This window comes from Corvus cornix, chromosome 3 (genome assembly GCF_000738735.6).
Source record: "Corvus cornix cornix isolate S_Up_H32 chromosome 3, ASM73873v5, whole genome shotgun sequence".
NCBI lineage: Eukaryota > Metazoa > Chordata > Aves > Passeriformes > Corvidae > Corvus > Corvus cornix.
In genome coordinates this window covers 108,020,662-108,045,338 of record NC_047056.1, presented here as the reverse complement: position 1 = coordinate 108,045,338, position 24,677 = coordinate 108,020,662, and the positions used below count along the sequence as shown (strand labels likewise).

The following is a 24,677-nucleotide window of genomic DNA, read 5'->3' as shown; positions in this document are numbered from 1 at the left end:
CGGAGCCGCTCCCGGGGGACCCGCGGCCGCTGCCGCCTCCCCCGGGCCGAGCCGGGCCGGGCCCATAGAGCGCGCGGCGCCGGGATAGAACGGCCGCGCCGGGGCCGCAGCGCCCCCCGGCGGCGGCTGGCGGGGGCGGCGCGGAGCGGGCAGAGAAAGGGAGCAGGGACAGTAATGGCGGCCAGTTAGAGCCGGGCTGAGCCCGAGAGGCGGCGGCGACAGCGGCGGGAGGAGCCGGCGCGGCTCCGACTGCGCCTCTGCCCGGCGGAGCGGCTTCCCCGGAGGGCTTTTCTTCCTTCCTCCCTCCTCCCCCCTTTCCCCCTCTCCCTCCCCTTCCCCTCCCTGCCCGAGCCCCCGCCTGTCCGCCCTCCCTCCCTCCTCCCTCCGCGCCGGCGGCGGCGGCGGCGCCCCCCGTGTCCCCCCTCGCCGGGGCCATGGTGAACACCAGGAAGAGCTCTCTGCGCCCCTGGGCAAAGCGGCGGCCGCGGCGGCCGGGGCCGGCAGCCATTTCATCTCGTCCCGCACCCGGTCTTCTAAGAGGGGCACCAAGGCAGATGCGGCCGGGCTGGAGGAGGCGGGCGGCAGCGCGGGTGAGGACCGCGGGATCCGCGGGGGACCGGGATGGAGGGAGGCGGCGAGGCCGGGGAGTCGCTGGGGGCAGCGTTGTTGGTGCCGGGGGGGGCGGCCGCGGGCACGGGAGCCGGCGGGGGGCGGGTGCCGAGACGGCTGTCGGAGGGACGGGGGGGCCGACGGGCAGCCCGTGGCGAGGAGGCACCGCGGAGCCGGGCGGGGACGCGGGGGGCGGCTGCGGAGAGCCGCAGTCCCTGCGGGGCCAGCGCCGGGGCGGCGGGGGGCCGCTGACAGGGGCGGGGGCGGCGGAGGCGACACGGGCGGCGGAGTGGCCGCGGTGCCGGTGCCCGGCGGGGTCGGCGGCGGGCGGGGGTCCGGAGGGGTCCGGCGGCGCGGGGCTCCCCCTGCGGCCGCGCCCGGCGCTGCCGCCGCTAGACAAAAGTTGGGAGCTGCGCCCGCAGCAACTTCGCAATAAACCTCGGCCGGCTTTGGTTTGTGTGTATGTGTGTGTTTGTTGTTTTTTTTTTTTTTTTTTCCCCTTTTCCCTAAATGACCTCCATTTGGCTGGCGGCTGCTACCGGAGGAAGCTGGTGTTCGGGAAAGCTCCCCGGCCCGTTTTTGTGGCACGGAGGGTATGATTTTTACTATCAAGTTTAAGTTGAATGCTTTCCCAGCCGAACTCTCTGTGGTAGCTTTGGTTAGACGGGCTAACGGCAAGTGAAATTCTACAGCCCGATTTGGGGAATTACCATTTGGTAAACTCTAACCGGAAGAAAGAATTCGGGAGTCTCCTTTCTTCCGTGTCTATAAACAGCTCTGTTGACAAAACGTGCAAATTTTTGTTTTTAATTATCGAAGAATCACAGAATCAATGAGGCTGGAAAAGACCTCTGAGATCATGGAGTCCAACCTATGACCCAACACCACCTTGTCAACCAGACCATGGCACTGAGTGCCACATCCAGTCTTTCCTTAAATAGCTCCAGGGCGGGTGACTCCACCGCCTCCCTGGGCAGCCCGTTCCCAATGTTTAATGATCCTTTCTGTGAAGAAATTCCTCCCACAGGAGGAATTGTAGGCAGGACTTTTTCTTCGGTTGATGCAACTTCGTGTATTGCTTTAAAGGTTTAGACTAGTATTTATAGCTGCCTGCTCTGCGTGTATATTATAAAAACAATATAAATATGGAAGTGAAATTGGGGGGTCCGAGTGTTTGGCAGTCCTGCACTGACTGACCGCGTCCCTGCCCTGAAAAGGAGGAAGTTAATCAGCCGAGTAGAAAAACAGCAGCAGCAGCAGCCAGAGGCAGATCAGAAGGATGACACCTGGAATTCTCAGAAAACCTTTTACCCCATCCATTTGGTCTAAAATACTAAACCAAATACAAATCACTTATATGAGATATCCTATACCTTCTATGCTTCTCTTTCAGTCCTTTCATACTTCACCGTTTTTCCCTTCCCCCATATTTTCCTTGTTCCCTATCTCTTCCTTGTTTAATTTCAGTGGACTCCTGGGGATGCAGCACCATAGCTGTAAAAAGCTGTTCTGCTTGTTCTAGTGTGCAGTTTCTGTTTATTCATATCGTGGGTCTTGTGGTTTGTGAAGCAAAATTTGAAGTAACCCTTACCGGCTTACTTCTCAGGGAGTTTACTGGTGCTAAGAAAACTAGCTTGGGCTTCTTTCCAAGTATTTTTAATTACTGAATGTGTTTTTTTTTAACTACAAATCACTAAAATGTTTACATTATGTTATTGTCATGGTGTAAGGAAAGGAGATAGTGCAAAATAGTGTAAAATATTGTAAATACTTCCCAGGATATTGCCCACACTTCTAAAAGAGCATTTCTTCTAAAGTTAAATGTAAATTTTGGTGTGTGGGAATGAACTTGTTTCACTTCACAACAAATCTCATGCGTTTGAGGTGGAATTTTTCTTTCCTTTTAAGATGTAATTGCCAAATATGAGCTGAAGTTATCCAAGAACAGTTTTTTTTTCTTATTTCCCCCATCCAGTGTGTTTTATAAAGTATATATATATCTCACTGTATTTTAAAGTTCTTTCTGTATAACTCTTTTTATTCTTTAGATGTAAGAGCTGTCAGCAATACAGTGTCTTTCTGTGCTTCTGAATCTTCTTGAAGTAGTGCCAGAGAAGGATCTCAGTGATTAGGACATGAATAAGTATAGCAGTAAGGAGACAAAGCCTTTGCTTTTGGAAGTGAGTGTTGGGAGACAGATAGTGAGGCTGTGTTCAGAAAGCGTGCTGGGATCATCTTCATGCAGTTGTATGTAATTTTTTTTTTTTTTTGCAGTTGACTTGGAACAGTGTGTCCTTTTAAAATCTTTTGGGTGTCACATCAGGAAACCAGCCTTGCTACCAGCAGTTAATCGGGTTAATAGGCAGCTTGAGTTTGGAGCTCTGGCAGAGATGGGATGCTTCTTGTTTGCAGTGTGTGATTTAATTTTCTTGCATGGAGCTTCTGACCTGGACTTCCTGTGAAATGCTCTTCAGTGGGAGTGCTTGTAGCCAACTTTCAGAATGTGTTTTAAAAGATCATCTGTCTGTTCCTTATTAGCAACAAAAACTGAGTTAATAACCTAATGGCATCCTGTAAGATGCTGAGTAGACCAAATGAGGGGATAGGACTTGCCTTCTACCTCTTCTGTATCTATTTCCTTTCCTTCTTATTTTTTCCTCTTGGCTTTTCCTGATACACTTTTTTGTGTGTGTGTGGTTTTTGGTTTTTTTTTCATTTGTTTGGGGTTTTTTTTGGCATACATTTATAAGTATAGGCTTAATTCTCTCCCAAGAACTTGAGTTTCTAGTATTCTGCTTCAATATTATGCTGAGTTACATGTGAATGGTGTCCTTTTTTGTTTGATCTGAATCTGGAAGCAACACACATTTTGTGGAAATGGACTGTAATTGTCTAAATGCCTTTATCATGTTCAGTGTATTCCCTCTGTAGTACTTGCTCAGCTTGGAGAAAGCAATGACATCAGGCTTTGAAAAGTAAACTGGTTTGAATTATTGATTGGCGACCATGCAGTCAGTGATGGAGATGAATACGTGTGTGTCTGTCTGCTGACCAGAAGCCAGATTAAAATGAACAAAATCCCTCACTAAATGGATCAAGGAGCCAAGAAGTTTATTGTCTGAGATGATGTCATAGCAGAGTGCATAGAGAGGGTACAGAGGGGAAAAACTGGGCTTTATTTTCTTCCTGTTTCCAAGACTGACTTACACGCTATTTAGTAGATGTTGAAGCTATGCTTACGTAAATATATATTCTATTGTTATACAAATTATACATATATAAAAATACATTTTTTTTTCTTTTGAGCATTAAAACTTGAGAAGTGTTCTAGCTTTATACTAAAGCTTTCTGAGAAGAAAAACTCATCAAAATCTTCTACAGAGACATAGAATTTTATGGCTTACAGATCCAGTGGACTTTATTCGTACTGTGAAAAAATTTGGGATCCTGTGACCATAAGTGGTTAAATTTGCACTTTGTATCTACTAATGTCTGATGTTTTCAGACACTGAGTTGCGATTGCTGGTAACGCTTCCTTGGCAATTGAAATGATTTTTCTTACACAACAAATCAAAAGTGTTGATCAAGAATTTATTGTGTAATAAACACTCTTAAATCACGTCACTGTGCTAGTTAGACATTTTAGAAATGTATACAAGGTTAGCTTAATTTAATTAGCCAAGAAAGCATTAGCAGTGCCTTAAGAGATACTTGAGGGCACGGTGATAATTGTAACACATGATCCTCACTAAAAGCAGTGCTGCCAACATCGTTCAACTTGCGCAGTGCAACCTAGAGCTCTCCATTGTACTTAATTGCTAATGGGAGCGAACAGGGGCTGCAGGAGTGACATCGGGTGCTGGAGTGTGGGAAGGTAGAGAGCTAAGCAGCATTTTTGTGCCCTGTGATGCCCGTGTGTTTCAGTGTCTCTCGCTGTACTTTCTCAGTCTGTAGCAATAGAAATGTTTTCTGATTTCTGGGCGATAATGCAGCTTTTGTAGCATAAACTCGTTGCTACATTTTACTCCTCGAAAAACCTTTAATGGTCAGCTGTCGAAAACATAAAAAACTAACTTTAAAAACTTACTATAATTTCTCTTAAAATACAAGTTTTAAACGTAACCAGTAGAGCTTTCTAAAAATTAAGTTTTCCTTTATGAAAGATGCTAATTAGCATGTTTTCTTCATTGTCTGTGCAAAGTGTCTCATGGTGTTCTGGATGCTCTGCTGTTTAGTATAAAGCTATAGAAAAAGTTAGATTTTCCTCCTTATACTGGAGAAATGACACTTGCCGGCCACCTGCATATAAAGCTCTTCAAGAAAAAAGCTCCTGTCCAATATCTGTGTTTTAAAGAAGTGCATTGCCTTCCTGTTTGAGTTGGCAGTAATATCAGTAAAGGTGCTGAGGCTAATGCTTTTACAGTTCTTTGAAATGCATCCTGAAATATAAAGCCTTGTGAAGTTATTCCAAACAATTTAATTTAAAGGAAGATTCCCAGGAAAGCTCATCTTTTTGGTGTGCAATAAAATCTCCGGTTCTTTCTGGTTTAGTGGTCTGCTGCTCTTTGGGGACTTAGCAGGGAAAAATCAGTGTTCTAAAATGAGTCGTGCACGCCATTTCTTGGCTGTGTGGTGTTAATACAGCTGCGAGCAGTGGGAAATGGAGCAATTGTTGGAAGCAATCTTTGTTCAGGGTTCTGTCAAAATACCATACAGTTGGCATTCATGATACTTTAGTGGTTCTGAAGGGCTATCCTGAGTTTGAATTCTTCTTACATATCCTGCCATATCAGTCCGGGCTGCTTTCAGAAGTCAGGACACCTCTGAAGTGTCCATGGTTTGTTCTGGGAGGCAGTGGTGCATCCTGTTAAAAGCTGGCTATCCTTGCTGTCAGGCTGTTCCAGGGCCTTCAAAGGAAGCGATCTAAGGGCTAATCCAGTGAGTGGATAAGACCTCCAAAGAGTACTCAGGAAATGGTGTTGAAGTTTTGTGTGCTGCATTGCTTCCTCTGAATATTGAGCTTGTCCCAAAGTAATACTAATAAAAGCTACTTCTCCATCTACTGTCTCTGTTTGAACTTCAAGCAGAAGGTTTGACCCATGTCTGTGAGACAGCCCATTACAATTTTGCAAGAGTTTCATACAGCTTGGGGTTATGCAAGATAATTAGCTCAGGTAATTATATTCTGATCACCTCCATCCCCCTGCAGTTTCAGTTGCATGTGGTATGGTTTTGCACATCCTGTCCTAAATTGTTGAGTGATTGCTATGCTGTGGAAAAGTTCTAATTCCAATCTAATGATGCTTTGAATGATTTCTCTGTAAAACTATAAAACCTGTCTGGAACCAAAGCATGCAGCAAGTAGGCATCAGTGAGCTGAAGCTTTCATTGCTGTGAATTTTGTGTGCTGTTTTGTAGCTGTGACTCTTTGAAAGATTACTGATTGTTTATTAGATGTTTTAGCTCTAATGGATTACTTTTTCTGTGGGTAATATCACTCATGAACCCATTTATTGCAAAGGGAGCTGACAATATGTTTTTATCCTTTTTTTTTTGTGTACACTTCATGCTTTGCTGGTTTTTCTAAACAATTTTTCAGTCTGACTTCACTCTTGAAATATTGTCTTCATTACCTTTGATGGGATTTTCATGGTTTATTTTAACCATTAATTCTGCTTTAAATTGTTCAAGTGTTGGTTTGCATTTATACTTGCTTGGACTCTTTTTATGAATAAATTCAGTTTCTTTCTGCTTGCTAGTTACTAAAACAGGCAACTTTTCAACCAGTTGTAAGATTAATGTGTAATCTTCTGTAAGCCTTTTCGTTTTGCACTGAGTGTGCGTATGCTGTAATAGCTTCAACTCTGGCTGAATTGGTATGAAGGAGGCGGCTTTAGTTCTCCTATTAGACTTACATAATTTAGAAGCTTCTCCAAGTTCCATGGTTCTTGTAGCCTGTACTGAATTCTGTGGTTTCAGCTTTATGCTTCTAGTAGTGTCTGTTGATGGCCTAACTAATGTAAAGCTGTGATAGAATGTTTGTGTCCAGTTGCACTTGGAGCAGATGCTTCGGTTTGGGTGTTTTCATAGTTTGGGAGAGGGGCGTTTTGCTTTTCTCCAGCCTCCAGTCAGTTCCTTCATTTAAAATGGATAAATAGTTGAGCCAAGCTATTTAAATAACCTGAAATGAAGAAGCTGTTCATTTTCTACATGTGGAAGAGATTACTTGCGGTGAAATTTGTTGCCGTGCTTCAGCAATCCCTCATTCCAAATACTTAATAACTATCCTCTGTTATTTCTCTGATTTATCTTTCAGGCTTTGAATTTTGTTTTTATTATGATTTAAATTACAGTAGATTAATCTTAAGATTTCATGTCACAGTTATACACAATTTTAATTTCTTTTTTCTCTTTTGAAAATACTGTCTTCAAGTGCATTTTAGCTAGGGGTGATGAAGTGTTTTTTAATCCCCTTTTTTTATCCACACAGAAGGCCACCTTCCTGTAGCTTCCCTTGCTACAGACACTTCCTTGCTTAGGTTACTGAGCCTATTTCCTGGTCGTGTTCAAACCTTGGGGAACAGTCTGGTCCACGGATTCTCACTCTGTTCTCCTCTTTGCTATCCTCATTCAGATCACTCTGCTTCTTTATTTAGGTTTATAGTAGTGTTGAAGGAGGCCATGTCCTATAAGCTTTGTTTAGGATGTGACTGTTAAGCAGAAACAGAATGGACTTTTGAGGACTGAAAGTAGGAAAAAACATTTGAATGCTTTCGTTTTTTCCACATCAGAGTTGTAATCATTCTTGATTCTCAATCCATTACATAAATATAATTTGTGCTTTAAAAGTCTTTGTTAACAGGGTCTAAAAACTCATAGAAATGGTTAACGTAGTTCTGACTAAAAATGTGTTGCTTTTAGTATTCCTTCTGTGTTAAACAAGGAGGATCAGTGGTTTTAAAAACTTACCTTAAATGAATCTACTAGAAAAATGTCTAAGTGAGGTGTGGACCCCATACAGCAAGTAGAGAACTCTTCTCAGTGGACTTGTTCTTCTGCAGGTGTGTGATTTCACATGTGCTGTGAGCTTTGGCTGTGAACTCTGCAGTTGTGAAAACAACAGACTCGCCAGTATTAATGCTTGCCAGGCCATTTGATCAGCTGGATCAGGATCACGTTACTGGTCCAGCTGAAAATAATCCTCTTCTCCACATCCTCTGGCTTCACCTTGCCTCCCCTCCATCCTTCTGATTTGATTATCAGCTGAAATTTCAGTGTCACCCTAATTTTGGTGAAGGCACAGAGGAGAAGAGTGCTTGTGGTGGAAATGCTTGGAGTGGGCTGATGATGATGGGAGGATAAACCTCAGCTTACTATTTATGGCCTCTGTCACAGTTTGGCAGAGGCTGCTCTGTAGGTCACTCTCCCTTTCATTCATGAACCAAGTAACCTGTAGATTGCAAGAGTTTTTTGTGTGTCACAGTGAAGCTGTTGACAGGCACTCCCTCAGTGTGGATACAAACAGGTGTCTTTTTCTATAACAGACAGAGGGAATGGTTGCAGGTGTGAAAATCCCCAATTAACAGTGCTCATATTTTTAACTTGTAAACTTTTAACTTTTCTCAAAAGCTTTCACATTTATTAAATAACCTGAATTCTAGGGTTGAAGAGTTCCAGGAAGTAAAATGGAAATCAGTTGAAATAAAAAAGCAGATCTTCCAGTGCAAGAAATATGTTTGGCTTTTTATTTTATCTGAACGAGTGGGGAAGAATTTATTCTTCTGAAAAAATCTAGATGATGGTATTCTTTGTGTTCTTAATGGCTATTATTGACATTAGCATTGTTCACTGAAAAAAATACAGAAGCTGAATGTTAAAGTAATTCAGATCATTCTGCAGTTGAGGCATTCTTTACTATCATTACCACTAATGAAATACATCGTTAATAGTTGTTTATTCCAAGATCATCAAGCACTTAAGCATGAATATTATTTTTCCTTAACACCTGTGGAGAGCCAATGTCTGATAAACGACTGTGTGCAAACAAGTGGAAATTAGAGAACTGCAACCAGGAGATGCGTTCTTTTAAGCTGATGTTGTCTTTTTTCAAGCTGTCAGCAAGGTTAACATATCAGGGTCTTCATGAAACTTGGAGTTCTCACTAAGGTAGTTAATGTGCTCTAATCCCAATACATTTATTTCTCAGTTTCTTGTCAGTTGGGCAGAATCATAGAATGGTTTGGATTGGAAGGGATGTTGAAGATCATCTTATTCCAGCCCCCTGCCATGGGCATGGACACCTTTCACTAGACCAGGTTGCTTAGAGCCCCATCCAATCTAGCCTTGAAGTAAAAGTGCTCTTACACTGCAGTTTTAGGACACAAAGGTAGATATTCAGCCTGCAGCAATATGTTGTGTACCATCACAAATAGAGTCTGCTGTATAGTGCTCGACCTCAAGTTGAGTCATGTTACCTTCTTTCCTCAGACAAGTGTATCAGGTCTTTCCTCTTCCCACCAAGCAGTCAGTCAGTTCTCCCCTACAAGAGAGGCTGAGGGCATTTGCCAGGAAAATGTGGGTTGGGGTGGGGACGAGAGGAGCTTGTGAGGTTGTTGGTGCTGGAGAGAGTGGTAGTGTGGTGTGTCATCCTGAAATTAGGGCATAGTGTGGATGTGTAAGGCAAGGTGTGGTACCTGGTTTGAGCATGGTCCTGAGAGCATTTCAGCTACTGAACATTTGTACCAAGCATAAGGAGAGTTTTACTCTTTTTTTTTTCCCCCACTCTTTTTGGTGAAGAGTGGTGAACTTAAAAAAAAAAACAAACAAAAAAACCAAAACATGGAAATAGGATTTGAAGGAATTTATTAGATACCAGTCAGATGACATGATGGCAGTCATGAGAAAATTTGTTCATCTAGTAAATAGAATTCGGAACCAAACAAAACTTAAAATATCTCGAACAGATTGTGAAACCTTCTGATTTTTTAAAATTGTTTAGTATGCCTAGCCCAAAAATGCATTCGGAAGGATACCTAAGCTCTTCCCTAACTCTCATCAATAGATCTTAATGCAAATCTTTAATGCTATTAAATTTTTAGGAGTTAATGTTTTAGTCCATATTTTTTACCTTTGCAGAAACTGATACACAAGTGAACAAGTGGCTTATCCAGAATAAGTGGACAGACAGCTAGACAGTGGTTTTGCTGTATTCTGTTGGTGTTTGAAATGTGTTGTAGTTTCAGAGAAACCAAGTTATTTGTTAACTGAATAGTTACATGAAGGCAAAGATGAGACATGAGCTTAACTAATTGGGGTGCTGGGGATACAGTCACATTTTTTTCATGAATAAAAGTTATACTTTGGAAAGACAATTTTATCTTTTTGTACTGTGGGATATAAAAGTTTATTAAATGCACTAAATAGCCTTGAGTATTTTAGATATTTTAATGGACAGCCAATTTCTAGAAGACTAGTCCATTTCAAGAACTTTGAATGAACTGGTAGGAGAAAAGGCAGACCAGATTTTTTTCACATGTATTTTTAAAATAAGAATCCAGATTAATATTCTGGGACATCCAAGAAGATGTGTTGTTAATCACAATATGTATTTTAAATTAGAAAATAGAAAGTTAGAAATAACCAGAGGACCTGGATTCAGGTTCTCCAAAGTTAGTAAAAATAAGATTGAGACATGTTTGAAGTCGTTGTCTTTTCATAAAATGAAGTGGAAAAAGTTATGCTTCAGTACCAGAAGCTAGGATTTGACTAAAGTTAGAGGGAGAGGCTTTTGAAAACCTATAGCTGAAACAGATTTTTTTGAAAATGTTTATTTCATTATTATTAAGAGAAAGTAACTTTCAGGGTTTTTCATGCTTGTTTAGTGGGTTAAAAAGAAAAGCTGTTTGTGCATTTCACAAAATGCAGAGAAAGAGGATTGGTTAGGTGAAGACTGAATGTCAGTGCATTAATTTCATGTCTTAAACATGGGGAGAGGCCATAGAAAAGAGAAAAAACAATTGCTGCAACATTCAGGAGAGTGTGTTGAAAAGTTGCCTGAGTGAGGAGCTGTATGAGCAGTGGTGCGAGTGTTCAGGGTGTGGCAGACAGTCAGCAGGGTGTGCCCCACAAACTGTATGGCGAGGACAGCAAGTTTGACCATGGTGGATAACTCAGATATTCATGTCTGCATGCCTGTGTCTGAGTATAGACGAACCTGTGGCAAACCAGACAGAGTCTTTTTCAGAAATTGCAAGGTGTGGTTGTGGTTTGAATGTTATATCATCTCTTACTTGAGAACTCTGTGAACTTGTGTTCACATGCTTGCAGATGCCAGTGGTAGAGATGGTTTGTATTCGTCCTCTATGTCCAAGACTACTGGATAGGATTATTTTAGGGTGTTCAGATCAGCAGTATAGTGAAGACTTCTTTGGTTATTCTGTTGGGCAGGAGATTCAGCTTAAAACACGGAAGAAACAAAACCCCCCTACCCTTTCCCCTTCAAGATGCTATAAGTAATCTTTGTATTTTAATTTGGGAATTAATCAAATGTCGTGCTTTAGCCAGCTGGTTCCTGTGGTACACGTGAAGGCACCTGTCAGTGAGTACTCCCCCAGTAAGTGTGTTCTTCAGTCCTGCTGAAAGACTGTACTGGTTAGTCACTGTTCTAAGAGGATAAATTGAGAAGGAAAAGGTCAGTTTTATTAATTGATTTCTAGTTTGTGTTTTCCAAAACTTAAGGACTCTACATGTTATAAATAAAGCTCTGTTAGAATCAAATTAGTGTTTTGAAATTTAGGGATGGATAGAGAAGAGACTACAGGTGGTAACATATACCAGGCTATTTGTAGCTTGCTCATAAACGTGTATTATAATAAACAGTTTTTCTGTCTTCTATTCATTCAAAGCAGAGAAAGCATACAGATAAGTATGCAGCTATATATATTTTCTTGCTTTATATTCATTTTAGCTTTTGTTTCTAGATTTATCAGTACCATCATTCAAGTGCCTTCAGTGAAGGTGTGTTACTATCTTGCCTCACTGTCTCTTCCTAAATTGAATGTTAGCTCAACAGCTGATTCGTGGTACTCATTCAGTTGTCACATTCCATTTTACTCTTGAAACCAGAGATAATGAAGACTGTGTTTTGCCAGTCTAGACCATGGATGGTATCCTGTTAATGCCAGTTATTTCCTTATCAGCAAGAGTGCTTTATGTAAGAGGTGGTCCTGGTTGTTCTGGATCACAGCTGGAGTTTGCTGTGTCTCTCTTTTCTGTTGGATCAATGCGGTTGGACTAAATTTTGTTTCTCTCTTTGTACCTTCTGACACTATGTAAAGTCATTTTTTGATTCTTCTGTGCTTGCTTTTTCTTTGTTGCTTTGGTATGCTTGAAGGCAGTTTCTGACATGATGAAGGTTTTATTAATTCATATTCTCTGTGTTCTCTCAGCATGTGAGTGCATTTGCTTCAGTGCCAGTGTTTCATTAGGAGCTTTGAGTTCAGTGCATTGGTTCCTTCTTCTGCAATTGCATTATTAATTTCTTAATTTTTAAGTTTGATGCTTGTATCATACCTTTCTAGTCCCAGAACATTTTCATGATATTTACCGTTAAGTAATAAGTTTCTGGGTTGAAACTGAAGTGCTATTTTTAATCGTTAAAGGTATAAATGGTTTGAGACCCAGTTCCTTAAGGGAGCAAGTTGAGTGCTGTGGAATCATTAGACCTATTCTGCTATAAATGGGAGGAAGCAGTGGATAGACTGCTCTCTGTAAAGGCTTCCCAAATTGAAATTAATTTCCTGTCTTGTTCTAGCATATCCCAGTTTGGGTAGTCTCTTGAGTGTTATGAAAACTCTTATCTCCATATTTTGCTGTGGGTAGGTGAAGGTTCTGGATGGTAGTCTAAATGTGATTTGATTCCCTAGAGCCTGAATTTTTAAGATTGCCTGTTAACTGGAAAATGAAGCTTGGGTTCTTGGTAATCTATTTAAAATTTCTGTGATTTCAACTTTGTAGTGGAAATTGTGATTTCAAATTTGTCACTACTTCATGGTAAAACATTTTCTGTGTTAGTGCATCTTACACAGCATGTATCCTGACATAGGTTAGTATTTGGACTTGAGTATCTTAAATTTTAACTTGGTTTGTACTTGCTGAGTTTGTGTGTAGAGTTAATATGCAGACAAGTGAGGCTCAGCTGAAAATAACAGCCTAAACAAAGAATAACCTAATTAAATAAACCCCTTAATTGCTAGTCTGGTTCCTTAGGCAGCTGCAAGGAACTGATCGCTCATGTGATCACACTGACAGCCTGCTCTTCCAGTTTCTGAAGCTATTTGCCAGTATATGTTCATTTGACAGCACTAGAGATCTCAAAGCTACTCAGCTTTTATAAATTTTGTGAATATTGGTAGCAGAGGGAGATCTGAAGTAGCAGAATTTGTCTCCATTGCCAGTATTTTGTTTTAGCTGCCAGCTGACAGGACAAATGAGGGACCCTAGCCGATCATGAGACCAGAGGCAAGGCACTGGAGGAAACATAGAGAAAGGTGATGATAGGAGACTCGGAGGAGTTTGGCTTTTTGCATGGAATGGGGTGGAGATGGACTAAAGGAACCTGTGCATTACTAATTTCACTGCTGGCAAAACAGCTTTAATGTTACCCCTTGTAAAGCTTTGTTGCATGCTGCTTCATCTTTCCTAGTTTCATTTTCTCTGTCTCGCTTAGCCGGTTTCAAACTGGTTCTGTGGCTTACCTTGAAACTCTGCTTCTATCCTTTGCAGGGGAGCTTGTGTAGTTTCGGAAAGTAGTTACTAAAATTGACTTAAGCAGGGTTGTATTTCTCTAAGTCCACAAGTGAACTCATTACTGAATAAAGCAAAAAGTATATACACAAATGCTTATAGTGTTTAGAAGTGAATATGCAGGCTATTAAAATTTTGTAAAAAGTTGGTAATTTGTAGTTTCAGAGTGTTATGGAAAACAGCCAGGTGCTGTCCATGTATTTTATAGTGCTGTGCAGGGTGTGGGTGTTTTGTATTTAGGAATGGTTGTTGTTACTCTGCTACCACTTTGACCAAGTCTTCCTTTTAAGTACCAAATTCTATTTCATCTAATTTGGAGTTCTAATTATGAGCTTTTAGTATAGATATTATTTTGAGTTACATTGATTCATGTCCTGAAGAAGTGAAATAATGAGGAAGAAAAAAGTAAGATTTTTTTTTTTTTTTTTTTAACTAGAGTTAAGTGAGTCTTGAGATTGAATCTTCGTATAGACCTCTTTCTTCGCTGGATTTATCTTGACAGGCTAAAAATTACCAAAGCTAAATCTACTTTTAAAATGACATATGAACGTGGGCTGGTTAACATTTAATACTAGTTTTCAGTGTTTAGTACTTTTTAGTATCATCAAAAGTATTTATAAGTATTATCACCTTAACATATGTAGTAAATAAATACTATATCATAATGAATACTGTATTAATTTATTAGTGGTATTATAAGTATTTGGTTAATATTTGTTAAAAATATATATTTGGGACAAAATGTTAAGGTGTGATGCAGACAGCCTATTTCACTTGAAGCTTTCTGTTTCTACAGACAGTGGTCTTGTCTTCAGCTTGTGTTTTTTTCTTGCACTATATTTTGTACTTGTCTGATCCCTCATGAAATTCTTAACATCATTGACAAGGTAGGAAGTTCATGTAGCAGAAGGAAAGTGAGCTTTTGAAGCTCTAGTGAGCTGGTCTAGTTTATGGGTGGGTCAGAGAAACATCAGAAGATGATCAGAGGACATTGGAGAGGTGCTGTGTAGTCAGGCAGAGGAGTGCATGGACTCTCCCTGTGTCACAGTGGTGCTGAGTTGTCTTGTCAAACTGCACCCATACATTTGGATTTCACTTTCTAAATACTGTGCTGTGATATTGTCCTCCTCTCTTAAAAATTAAGCATTTTCTTTTTTCGTTTTCTTGATTACATGACACGTGATGTTGAAGTATCTGGAGTATAAAGCAGATTGTTGTTGTTAATAAGCCTGATGAACAAATGGGACTTCTGTGGTGATCTCCGTGTGTATAAATAAAATTATCTTTTTGTCATAGTTGAAGTGCTTAGTGACAATTCCTGGACCTTAATATTTGAAAATTGGTTCTCTGTTGTTGCAATAAAGGATATTCAGATTTTTAACCATAGAATCATAGAATGGTCTGGGTTGGAAGGAACCTTAAGGATCATCTAGTTCCAAAACCCTTGCCATGGAAAAGGACACCTTCCACTATCCCAAGCTGCTCAAAACCACATCCAGCCTGGCCTTGAACACTTCCAGGGATGGGGCAGCCACAGCTTCTTTGGGCAACCTGTGCCAGGGCCTCACCACCCTCACAGGGAAAAATTTCTTCCTAATATCTAACTTAAACTTGCCATCTGTCAGTTTAAAACTATCTCCTCTTGTCCTGTCAATACATGCCCTTGTTAAACCATCGCTTTCCAGCTCTCTTATGAGCCCCTTTAGTTACCGGCAAGTTCTAGGAGATCTCCCTGGAGCCTTCTCCAAGCTGAACAACCCCAACTCTCTCAGCCCGTCTCCACAGCACAGCTGCTCCAGCTCTTGGATTATCTTCCTGGCCTTCTCTGGACTTCCTCCAACAGTTCCATGTCCTTCATATGCTGTGGGCCTCAGAGCTGGACACAGGACTCCAGGTGGGATCTCTGGAGTGGGGACATAGGCAGGGAGAATCCTCTCCCTTGACTTGCTGCCCATTTTGCTGCTGATGCAGCCCCGGACACTTTGGCTTTCTGAGCTGCAGGAGCTCATTGTGGGGACACGTTGAGCTTCTTGTCAAGTAACACCCCCAAGTCCTTCTTCCGTGGGCTGCTCTCCATCCATTTTCCACCCAGCCTGTACTTGTGCTTTGGATTGCCTGGACCCAGGTGCAGGACCTTGCACTTGGACTTGTTGAACTTGATGAGGTTTGCCCAGGGTCCCACTGGATGACACCAAGACTGTTTTGATGAGCTAAAATTTGTAGTTGATAGAATTCTGGTTTTATGTTTTGTTGCAGTAGTTCACCTCAACAGAAGCAGATCCTCTGTAGTTTGCTGTCTTCTCATTTCTTGTGTACAACTCTGAAGTAATCCCTTGCTATGATCTTTGAGTTTCTGTCTCTGTTACCTTCAACAGAAAAAAGGCCCCTTTTGGTACTCTTTAGGTGCTTCTTAAAAGGTGTTAAGAGTAAGCTGTTTAGTGTGCATAATGCTGTTAATGAACATGTTGGACACCTCCTGGCTGTGTGCTGGACCGTTTGACGGGTAGAACAAGGTACTGGAAAACTTACAAGAAGGAAGAGTGTTTGTTTAAGAGTTTAAAGACAAAGACAACATCAATAGAATAAATAATTGCTGTGTTTTTAAGTATCTTAATTTTCCTCAGTTGTTTTCTCTCCTTATGGCATTACTAGCTCTTTTGCAAGTAAGGTGAAAATAGCAGTGTCATGTTATGATATAAAAAATACAATGGGTTATAGAAACAATACTTGTTCAGAAATACAGAAAAACTATTATAGAAGTTTAATATTTGAAATTAAATATTTTCATAGTTTCTGTTAATGTTTTCAGAATAAACACTTTTAACATTTTACACAGGTTGGTCACTAAGAGTTTGAGAGAGACTTTCCTTTTACTAAGCTGAAGTTTACCCTTTTCCTGTAAGGATATCGGCAAATGAGCCAATTAAGTATGATCTGATGCTTTTTTTCTTTTCAGAAAGATGAAGGTAGTGATGCTAGTTTGAGTGATAGCCACATATCTCCTCCTGCCAAACGTACCTCAAAACATGCTGATCCTGTGTGCAAAGACAAATCAAAATCACGCAGTACTGGGCAGCGAGAGGAATGGAGCATCTCAGCTGGACAGTCCAGGTAATTGATGCCAGGAGAAGAAGGAACTCATACCAGTTTTTCCTGTTTTGTTATCCCACTTACACTACTTCTGCAGTCAGCTGCAGCTCAGGAGTGTACTTCTGAAGCATGTTATTTTCACACCATTTTCTTCAGTTTAAGACTCCAGGAATGTGGATTACATCAATTCTCTCATCTCTATTTCCTTTCTATGCATATTTGTGCAAAAAATAGAAAGTAATTTTATTTGAGATGCTGTCTGAATGTTAGGTTCTTGATGCATCCGGATTTAGTAATGTAATTGGTATTTTTATGTACTCAAGCTTTTTGACGTTTTAATTAGGGAATCAGTGTTACCATCTTTAGGGAATGGATAACGGTCAAGTTTATTTCTATTGTTGTTCAGCCTAGTAAGTAAATTTTACTGAATATAGCCTCAGTCCTGCCACATTTTTGTAACTTGAAGCTGAAGTGATTAATTTTATTTTATAACTCTGATTTAATAGTATTTTACAAAGCATTCTTGTGTTCATAAGGTTCTTCACATGATTACAAGTAATTATGAGACAGTGTACACAGTATGTTCCTGATCCACAAACTTTCAGTTGATACTGATTCTTTTGTAGATATGTATTTCATATTTATGTACATGTCAAAATCATTCTTGTAATGCTTTGTATAATATAAGAGTGACACTAAATCACTACTGGACTGCTAGGATGAAGTTTGCTTAAAAGCTTTGTAAATCTCAAAATAGACCTCTTTTGTTTATTTTGCTCTTTAAAAACAGAATGAATTAAATCTATCATATTAATGTACCATGGTCATTGGGAATGTATTGAAACTCGTGCACCTTCTGTTTCTTTTGTTTGTAAGAGTAGAGTTGTACTGGACCTCCTAGAAATGTCAATATACCAAAAGAAATATTTAATACAGCCAGGAGAATTTAGATCATTGTGTCAAATGAAATTTGGCCAGGGTGCTGAAAATCATATTGTTGCTCATTTAGAACCCACCGCAACATGTCTTTGCATCTGAAGTTTTTTGTTGTTTCTGCCAAAATCCAAAGCGCTGCGCTAAACAGTGATCTTGAGTCACTAAGACTTTTCCCAAAAGTTTTGTTACTTCTATTGGTTTATCTGAGGTGTTGGAATGATGGTTGCCTTTGGAGAGCTATACCAAGGTTCTGTTCTGAAATTTAAGGGGAGAGTTAACAGGACAAGGGCATGAGGAAAGATGAGGGAGATTAATCAAAGAGATGCTTTGACAGTTGGGGGGATTCATATAATTGGTATTGAGCAGTTTTGTTTTCACTAAGGTGTTGGGCATGAAGCAGACTCTTCCAAGGCTACGTCTCGCAAAGGTTTTGAAATCAGAGTATCATGGAGCATTTTACAGTCAAAGTTTTATTTTCGCTGTGTCTTCTGCTTGACCTAAGGAATGTTAATGTGATTTGTGTGTCTGATTGTTTCCTAGGTTAACTTCTCAGCCTGGTGCTACACTACCAAATGGACGTAGCTTATGTAAGTGAATTATAGCAAACCTTTTTGTATCAACTTTCACATTAAACAGTTTTATGTCAACAATTTTCAGTGACATATGTTTTTGATAGTTTTACTGATTACTTTAACCATTTTGACCAGAAAAGTTAATGTTTTGACTCAGTTTTCTCCTGTCACCATCTTGGATACTCTTTGTGGATATGGGGAACATTTTTAGATGAAAATCCATTTCTCTTCTCAATTCAGACCTCTTGGCCATGATCTCAGTGTTTTCCTTAATTCCCAAATTACTGTTATGAACTAATTTTGGCCTTCCTCTCCTAGTTGGTCTCTTTAATTTACCTACTCTCTTTGCTCATCTGAAATTTGGCCTTCTGTGGTTCTTAACATTACTTGACTCTGCTATTGCTTTAGAGAGACCTGCCTTGTCTGCAGCTCCTGCTACCTTGAACAGTCTTCCTAAAAGCTTGTACCTTACAAACTTGCCATTTCATTGCTTATCTCAGCTAAACCCACTTGGTCTTATGTGTCCCTTTTTCATCAGTTCTGTCTTGTTTAGTTCTGTGTTGACTCTATGTAAAGTGTTATTTCATTAAGCATATTTGGTACTTTATTATTTATTCTGGTGCCTAAGGAACAATCAGCAGTGGGATCTCTTTGTTTGGCAGCGTACAAAGTAGCTGGTGTAGATTTGCTTGTGAAGTCAATATGTTGTATCTGACCTTTTGATACTGTATTTGAAAGACTTAAGAATTGAAACTGCGGGCCAAATGTGCATTTTAGTGTTGATGTTAACGTAAAAATATTGAATGCTTAACTGAATGCCAAATTTTCATCATAAAATAAGATTATCATCTAAGGAAATAAGCTTGAATATGCAGAAATAACTTTTAAAATAACTTCTTTAGGAATAAAAAAATACAGTTCTTTAGCTCATACTGTGCTTAATAACTTTTGGTTTATTGTCCTTGCTAAGTATTCTCTTACTAATTCTTGTTTGTGAAAATGTTGTTTTCTGCATTTTGAAGTAGTAATACAAATTTCTCTTAGCTCTCAAAAGCCACCCCCTTCGAGGGGAAAAAAAGGGAGATGGGGACCATGCTTGCATAAACGGAGATATAGAAGTCAGAAAAAGTTGTCGGTCCAGGAAAAACAGATTTGAAACTTTGAATCAGAGTTTATTGTTTGATCAGCTAGTAAACAGGTATGTGGGGATACTACAGTTGTATTCACCAAGCACCTTAATGATTTTTTAAAATTAGAAACCCCTGTGTTCCAGTGCCATGTCTGTGTTTTACTGTGGGGATGCATTGAGACAAGCTAGATTGTGGTTTGAGTTACAGCTGGGTCTGTGCTGTGGCTGCCATGGTATCCATGCTCTAAATGCAGAGCAGCTTCCCAGGCTTCCATTGAAGAGTAAGTTACTCTGTGTTTACACCTGGATAAGGCTGTATGTTGGCAGTTACTGGAGAGTGCCTGAGTGCTGTAAATCCACACCCTAGTTTGTTTCTTGGTAACCTGTTTATGTAGTGATACCTTAAATGTCATGTAAATTGGTGATTAGCAGCAGTGCTTGGAAGCATTCTAGATTTTGCTTGTATGATTTTGATCATAAAATATCAAAAGTTTGTAGCTTTCTTTTGTTTTTGTTTTTTACCATTTGTTAATAATTCACATAGGGTGGGTGTCACTTTTTGACATTTACTGTGCAGACAAAGTAGGTCAGACAGGGAGGCATGGTCTGGTCTGAGCATAGGAATGGGAGCCAGAAATGCTTATTTTTGAAATACTATTTCTCTCTAGCCTTGGGCAGGTCACTTAATATGTCCTGATTTTCCCACCTGTAAAACAGGTTTTAACAGTCACATCTGTGAGAGACTGCTCTCTCTAGTGCTGTAAAATGATTGAAACATAAGCATTTAATTGTCAAGTATTATCTTTATTGTTAAATGTATTCTGTTGAATCTTTAATTTAATTTTCTTTTTCATCTTACTCAGTAACTATTTGGTATCAGTTTGCAAACTTACATTGAGTTACATTTATTTTTCTAGTTGCAGTTGAATCTCCATCTCTTCATCAACAGTAGGAAAAAGTCTACCATGAAGGTTGTAATTTGATAAGATCATGGTACTGAAGTCTCTATATGAGCTTATACTGATAACAGTGTGTCCCATAATCATTGGAGGTTTTTAAGAACAGGTTAGACAAAAGTCTGTCAAGAACTATTTAGGCATTCTGTAGTGTGCTCTTGCCTGGCAGAGCACTTAGACTTTTCCAGGTCCCTTTCAACCCTATTTTCTTTGGTAGCAAACTGCAGCATGATTTTACTTGAAATGGTTCTGTCACACATCACAGATATTTTGAAAGAATTGTTTAAAATTGAGAGGAGCTCTCATAATGAAATCGTGACTTTACTGACTTATATCACCAGAACTTCCACTGTCTTCTTTCTAGGCAGGCTTTCACCCTTTAGATTTACTTTTAAACAGCTTGAAGAAAAGGAAATGAAAGTTTCCGTCTTACAAATATTATACAAATATAGTAAAATTCCAGTTGAAAGCTACTCTTATCACCATGGAGAGCAGTAACATGGTCTTCAGGACAGGTGGCCAAATAATTCACTTGGCCTGGCTAGTACTGTGTCGTTCTCTTCCTTAGCAGTGAAGCATCTTGGCCAGGGTTATTGCTTATATACCGCCATTGTTTTGACAGCTGTTTACAAATACTCGAGAAAATGAAAATGCTGACTAATTAAATAGTAGATGAGGAATGGTAGTGAGGTCAAATTCGGAACAAGGAGATTCTAGATGTTACTGATTTAACAAAAAGAAAATCCTTTATGTTCTAGTGTCTTTCTGAGGCCATGGTAAGAAACTGTAAAGCTTATGGGGTGGAGGCATTAATTGCATTCCCAGTATTATAATTGTAGGTAAAAAGCTTTGCTTTCTTATTTTGCAAATTTAATCTTACCTGACACCTAATCTTATGTCTAAGCAGTTGCAAATATATATGCTACAATTTATACTGAGCAAAATTTTTTAAAAAGTCTTTTAAAATGCTACTGTCTAATTTGAACCCCAAACTTTAATAGCATCAGCATTTCTTCTTTTACATACTTCTTAGTTTATATTCGTTCAGTTTTATTATGGTTGGGTTTGTAGTTAATTGATAGACAACTTAAGATGTTGGATGCTATGTCAAAAGTTCTGCATGTTACTGTTTTGACTTTTTTGTGTGTGTTAACTGTTGCATATATTTTAGTACTGCTGAAGCTGTCCTACAGGAAATGGATAATATTAACATCAGGAGGAACAGGCGATCTGGGGAGGTAGAGCGGCTACGGATGTGGACAGATACAGAATTCGTAAGTGCAGAGTTTCTGAGCTCTTGGATAAAAGGCATACCAAGGCAGAGCATGTTTGTTTTTGCAAACACCATACATTTGTCTGTAGCTCTGTCTAAAGGTTTCTGATTTTCTTCAGTGTATACCATTAAACTTGATAAACTAAACTTTGATAACTAAAATTCAGAACTAAATTAATGGATATACACGACATTATGTTTTCTTTATTGACAAATTCAGTCATGCTGTCATGCTGTGCTGTGGTGGTTCTTCTTTGGTTTGAAGCATACTCTGGTAGCTTGGAAACAGGACCAGGGACTATCATCATCTTTTTTCATGAAAATGGCTTGATACTGATGTTACTCTGTATTAGATGGACTAGGTTCTGCCTGAGAGACTTACTTTAGCACTGTTAAGTGAGTGCTTTTGTAGTCTACCTGTGGAGAGCTCTGCTGGAAAAACACTTGAGGGCTAGGGATTGTGTAGAGCATTACTTACTGCACTAAGACTGTGAGTGACATGGGACAGTGCTGATGGGAGTGCATGTGAATTTTATTCCAGGAAAACATGGATATGTATTCTCGAGTGAAAAGGAGGAGGAAATCACTGAGGAGAAATAGCTATGGGATTCAGAACCACCATGAAGTGTCCACAGAAGGGGAAGAAGAAGGTATGGGTTGTAAAAAATTGTAGGGGTTTGTCTCAAATACTTACAAAACAAACTTCTTCACATAAGGTAGCAATATATTGCACTACAGAAAGCAGAACAATGCCTGGTTTCTAAATGTTTGTATACTACATTTCCTTCCTTCCATTTTTCATAACACTAAGTCACTGGAGCTTTCCTTACATCCCCTGTAACAATCTGGTGTAAGCCAAGATGTGATGAATGTAGTCTACAACTATGTGTGTTCTAACTGACTTGATGTTTCTCCTGTGCTGAGTGGCAATTACCAGAAAGAATTTGTAATAATTAGGCTTGCATCTTTCCTTTGGGGGAAGGTATTAATTAAAGTCTGTTTTCTGTCCATCGACATTTTAGAAGGCTTGTAAGGGCACAGCTGTATTTGAAATTGTACTTTCCTTTAAAAATCTGAGTGAAACTGGTCAATAGGTTCCAAAATTACTGGGAAAGAAGGGATTGTGGCTGACTTTGATGGCCTGATCAGCATCGTGCTTGGCCTCCTTAAGAAATCAGACTTAAACTTTAGGCATCCATACAGGTTTCAGCATAGTCTCAGTTTTTAACTAAAACTGCTGTGGAAGGTGTGGTGTGTCCCAATGAATAAGAATGCAGTCCTAGTTCTGAGATGCATGGATGGAAATTCTGATCCTGTTAACAGATGGGCCTAGGTTGTCCCTTCATACACAAAGTGTATAAAGTGTATTTCTGTGTTCCTTTGCTTTGTGTAAAAATGATGCTGTAAATCATAAAGTTGTACTATTTTTCATGCTGTGTCAAATATTTGATTTATTGAGGCTCCTATGGAAAAGAAAAGAAATGCATTATCCTTAATTTGAGGGATAATTATTGAAGGAAAAATACAGCAGATAGAAGCGATGTTTGAAGTATTTTCCAGCTAGAGCTGTTTTGAATACATTTATTTTTCTTTTACCTTTCCAGAATCTTGTGTAAAAAACTAGAAGGAAATTTAACAATGTGCTGTAGATTTATTGTGGTCTTCAAATTTCCAGTGATTTGCCAATTAGTGTTAATTAATATATAGGCAGTAATTCTCAGTGACCATTAAAGTGTTAATTTTTTAGGATGAAAGTAGCTCTGACATGAAGTGGAAGTGTTCTGAAAATATTTTTACCCCCCAACAGAGTCTCAGGAAGAAGACGGAGATATAGAAGTCGAAGAAGCTGAGGGGGAAGAAAATGATCGGCCGTATAATCTCAGACAGAGAAAAACTGTTGAGAGATACCAGGCCCCTCCAATAGGTGAGGAACCGGACAGTGCTCATGCTGTTCTGCTCTTCTGACCTGCGGAATACCATGGATGTGGGGAGGGAATAGTTGGATGGCTACTCTTCACCCCTGACCGAGTAACAGGGATGCAGCAGCACTCTGTGATTTCCATCCTGACCTGTTGTGGTTCACCACGTGGATGGGACTGCTGAGACACAGTCTGTCAGTTTGTCAGTGGTGGTGGCATTGCTGCCTCATTGAACTCTGCTGGGCTCAGGGTTGGAGGTGAATGGGGTTTAAGTCAAGAAATACTTGGCAGAAAGCAATCTATTAAATTAGGTGATTACATAGAAAAAATAGTTACTGTTATGCCTGCTTCTCTTCTTCAGTAGTAAGCCTAATTCATAACTGCAGATAAATAGCATAGCAGCAGTTACCACAGATGAGAAATTTAAAGTATTTCAGTTGGAAGGAATCTACAGTGATCATCTAGTCCAGCTGCCTGACTGCTTCAGGGCTGACCAAAACCATTTTATTCAGGGCATTGTCCAAATGCTTCTTATGACAGGCTTGGGGCATCGACTACTTCTTTAGGAAGCCTGTTCCAGTGTTGGACCACCCTCTCAGTAAAGAAATGCTTCTTCCTGTCAAGTTTGAGTTTGCCCTGATGGAGCTTTGAACCATTTCTGCAAGTCAGGATCATAGAATGTGATTTCTCTGATAGAGGACTGCTGTGGTTTATTTGTTCAGAGAAATTTCAAAATGTCCCATATTATCAGAGGTTTCTGTATGGAGTTTCATGTCCTGCAAATGAACTAAAATGCTAGTGCCCTGAATGAGTTACATTCTGTGCCATGACAGACACAGCTCTGATAATTTGAGAAGGGTGAGGATGGAATTCCCATGGCTGCATCCAGCCAAGTACAGTGATAGTGACAAAGTCCCCTGCCCAATTACTTCCTTAATTTAAGCTTTTGGAGAAACCAGTGATAACCTTATTGATGAAGTGATAATCTAGCACTTACGTGCTGCATTTAGATTAGTTTATAATTCTTTTGTAATTGATGTTACAGTGCCAGCTCATCAAAAAAAGAGAGAAAATACACTATTTGATATTCACAGATCTCCTGCAAGAAGAAGCCATATCAGGTAAATGTCAGTCTTTTGGTATGTAATTTGTTTGCTTTCCTTTAGTACATTCTGGTAGCTTTTGATTTTTGAACCATTCCTGAGTGAGTTGCACAGTTCATTTATGCATGTGAGTGGGTCTTGAACTGTATCCTAGGTTCAGACCCTGATCAGCATCCAAACAGGAGTGTCATGGCACTTCGTAATCCCAGTAGAAGCTTTGTGCTAAACAGAATGGAAACAGGTGTGCTACAAGTACTGGAAGGAATTCTGCATGGCACAATGTAGC

General features: G+C 39.9%; 1 protein-coding gene across 2 annotated transcripts in view; it reads left to right on the top strand.

The window, feature by feature from the left end:
• The first annotated feature begins 201 nt into the window (after positions 1-201).
• Positions 202-24,677, top strand: part of ATAD2B (ATPase family AAA domain containing 2B) — a 75,989-nt gene continuing 51,513 nt past the window's right edge. Inside the window, exons 1-8 of one of the 2 annotated variants that reach the window (XM_039568852.1) lie at positions 202-590; positions 16,370-16,524; positions 17,980-18,026; positions 19,056-19,209; positions 21,268-21,370; positions 21,911-22,019; positions 23,177-23,293; positions 24,334-24,409. In XM_039568852.1, coding sequence (XP_039424786.1) covers positions 435-590; positions 16,370-16,524; positions 17,980-18,026; positions 19,056-19,209; positions 21,268-21,370; positions 21,911-22,019; positions 23,177-23,293; positions 24,334-24,409 — 917 coding nt within the window. In that variant the 5' untranslated portion in view covers positions 202-434. The remainder of the gene's footprint in view (positions 591-16,369; positions 16,525-17,979; positions 18,027-19,055; positions 19,210-21,267; positions 21,371-21,910; positions 22,020-23,176; positions 23,294-24,333; positions 24,410-24,677) is intronic. The other variant, XM_039568851.1, reaches the window with a different exon arrangement.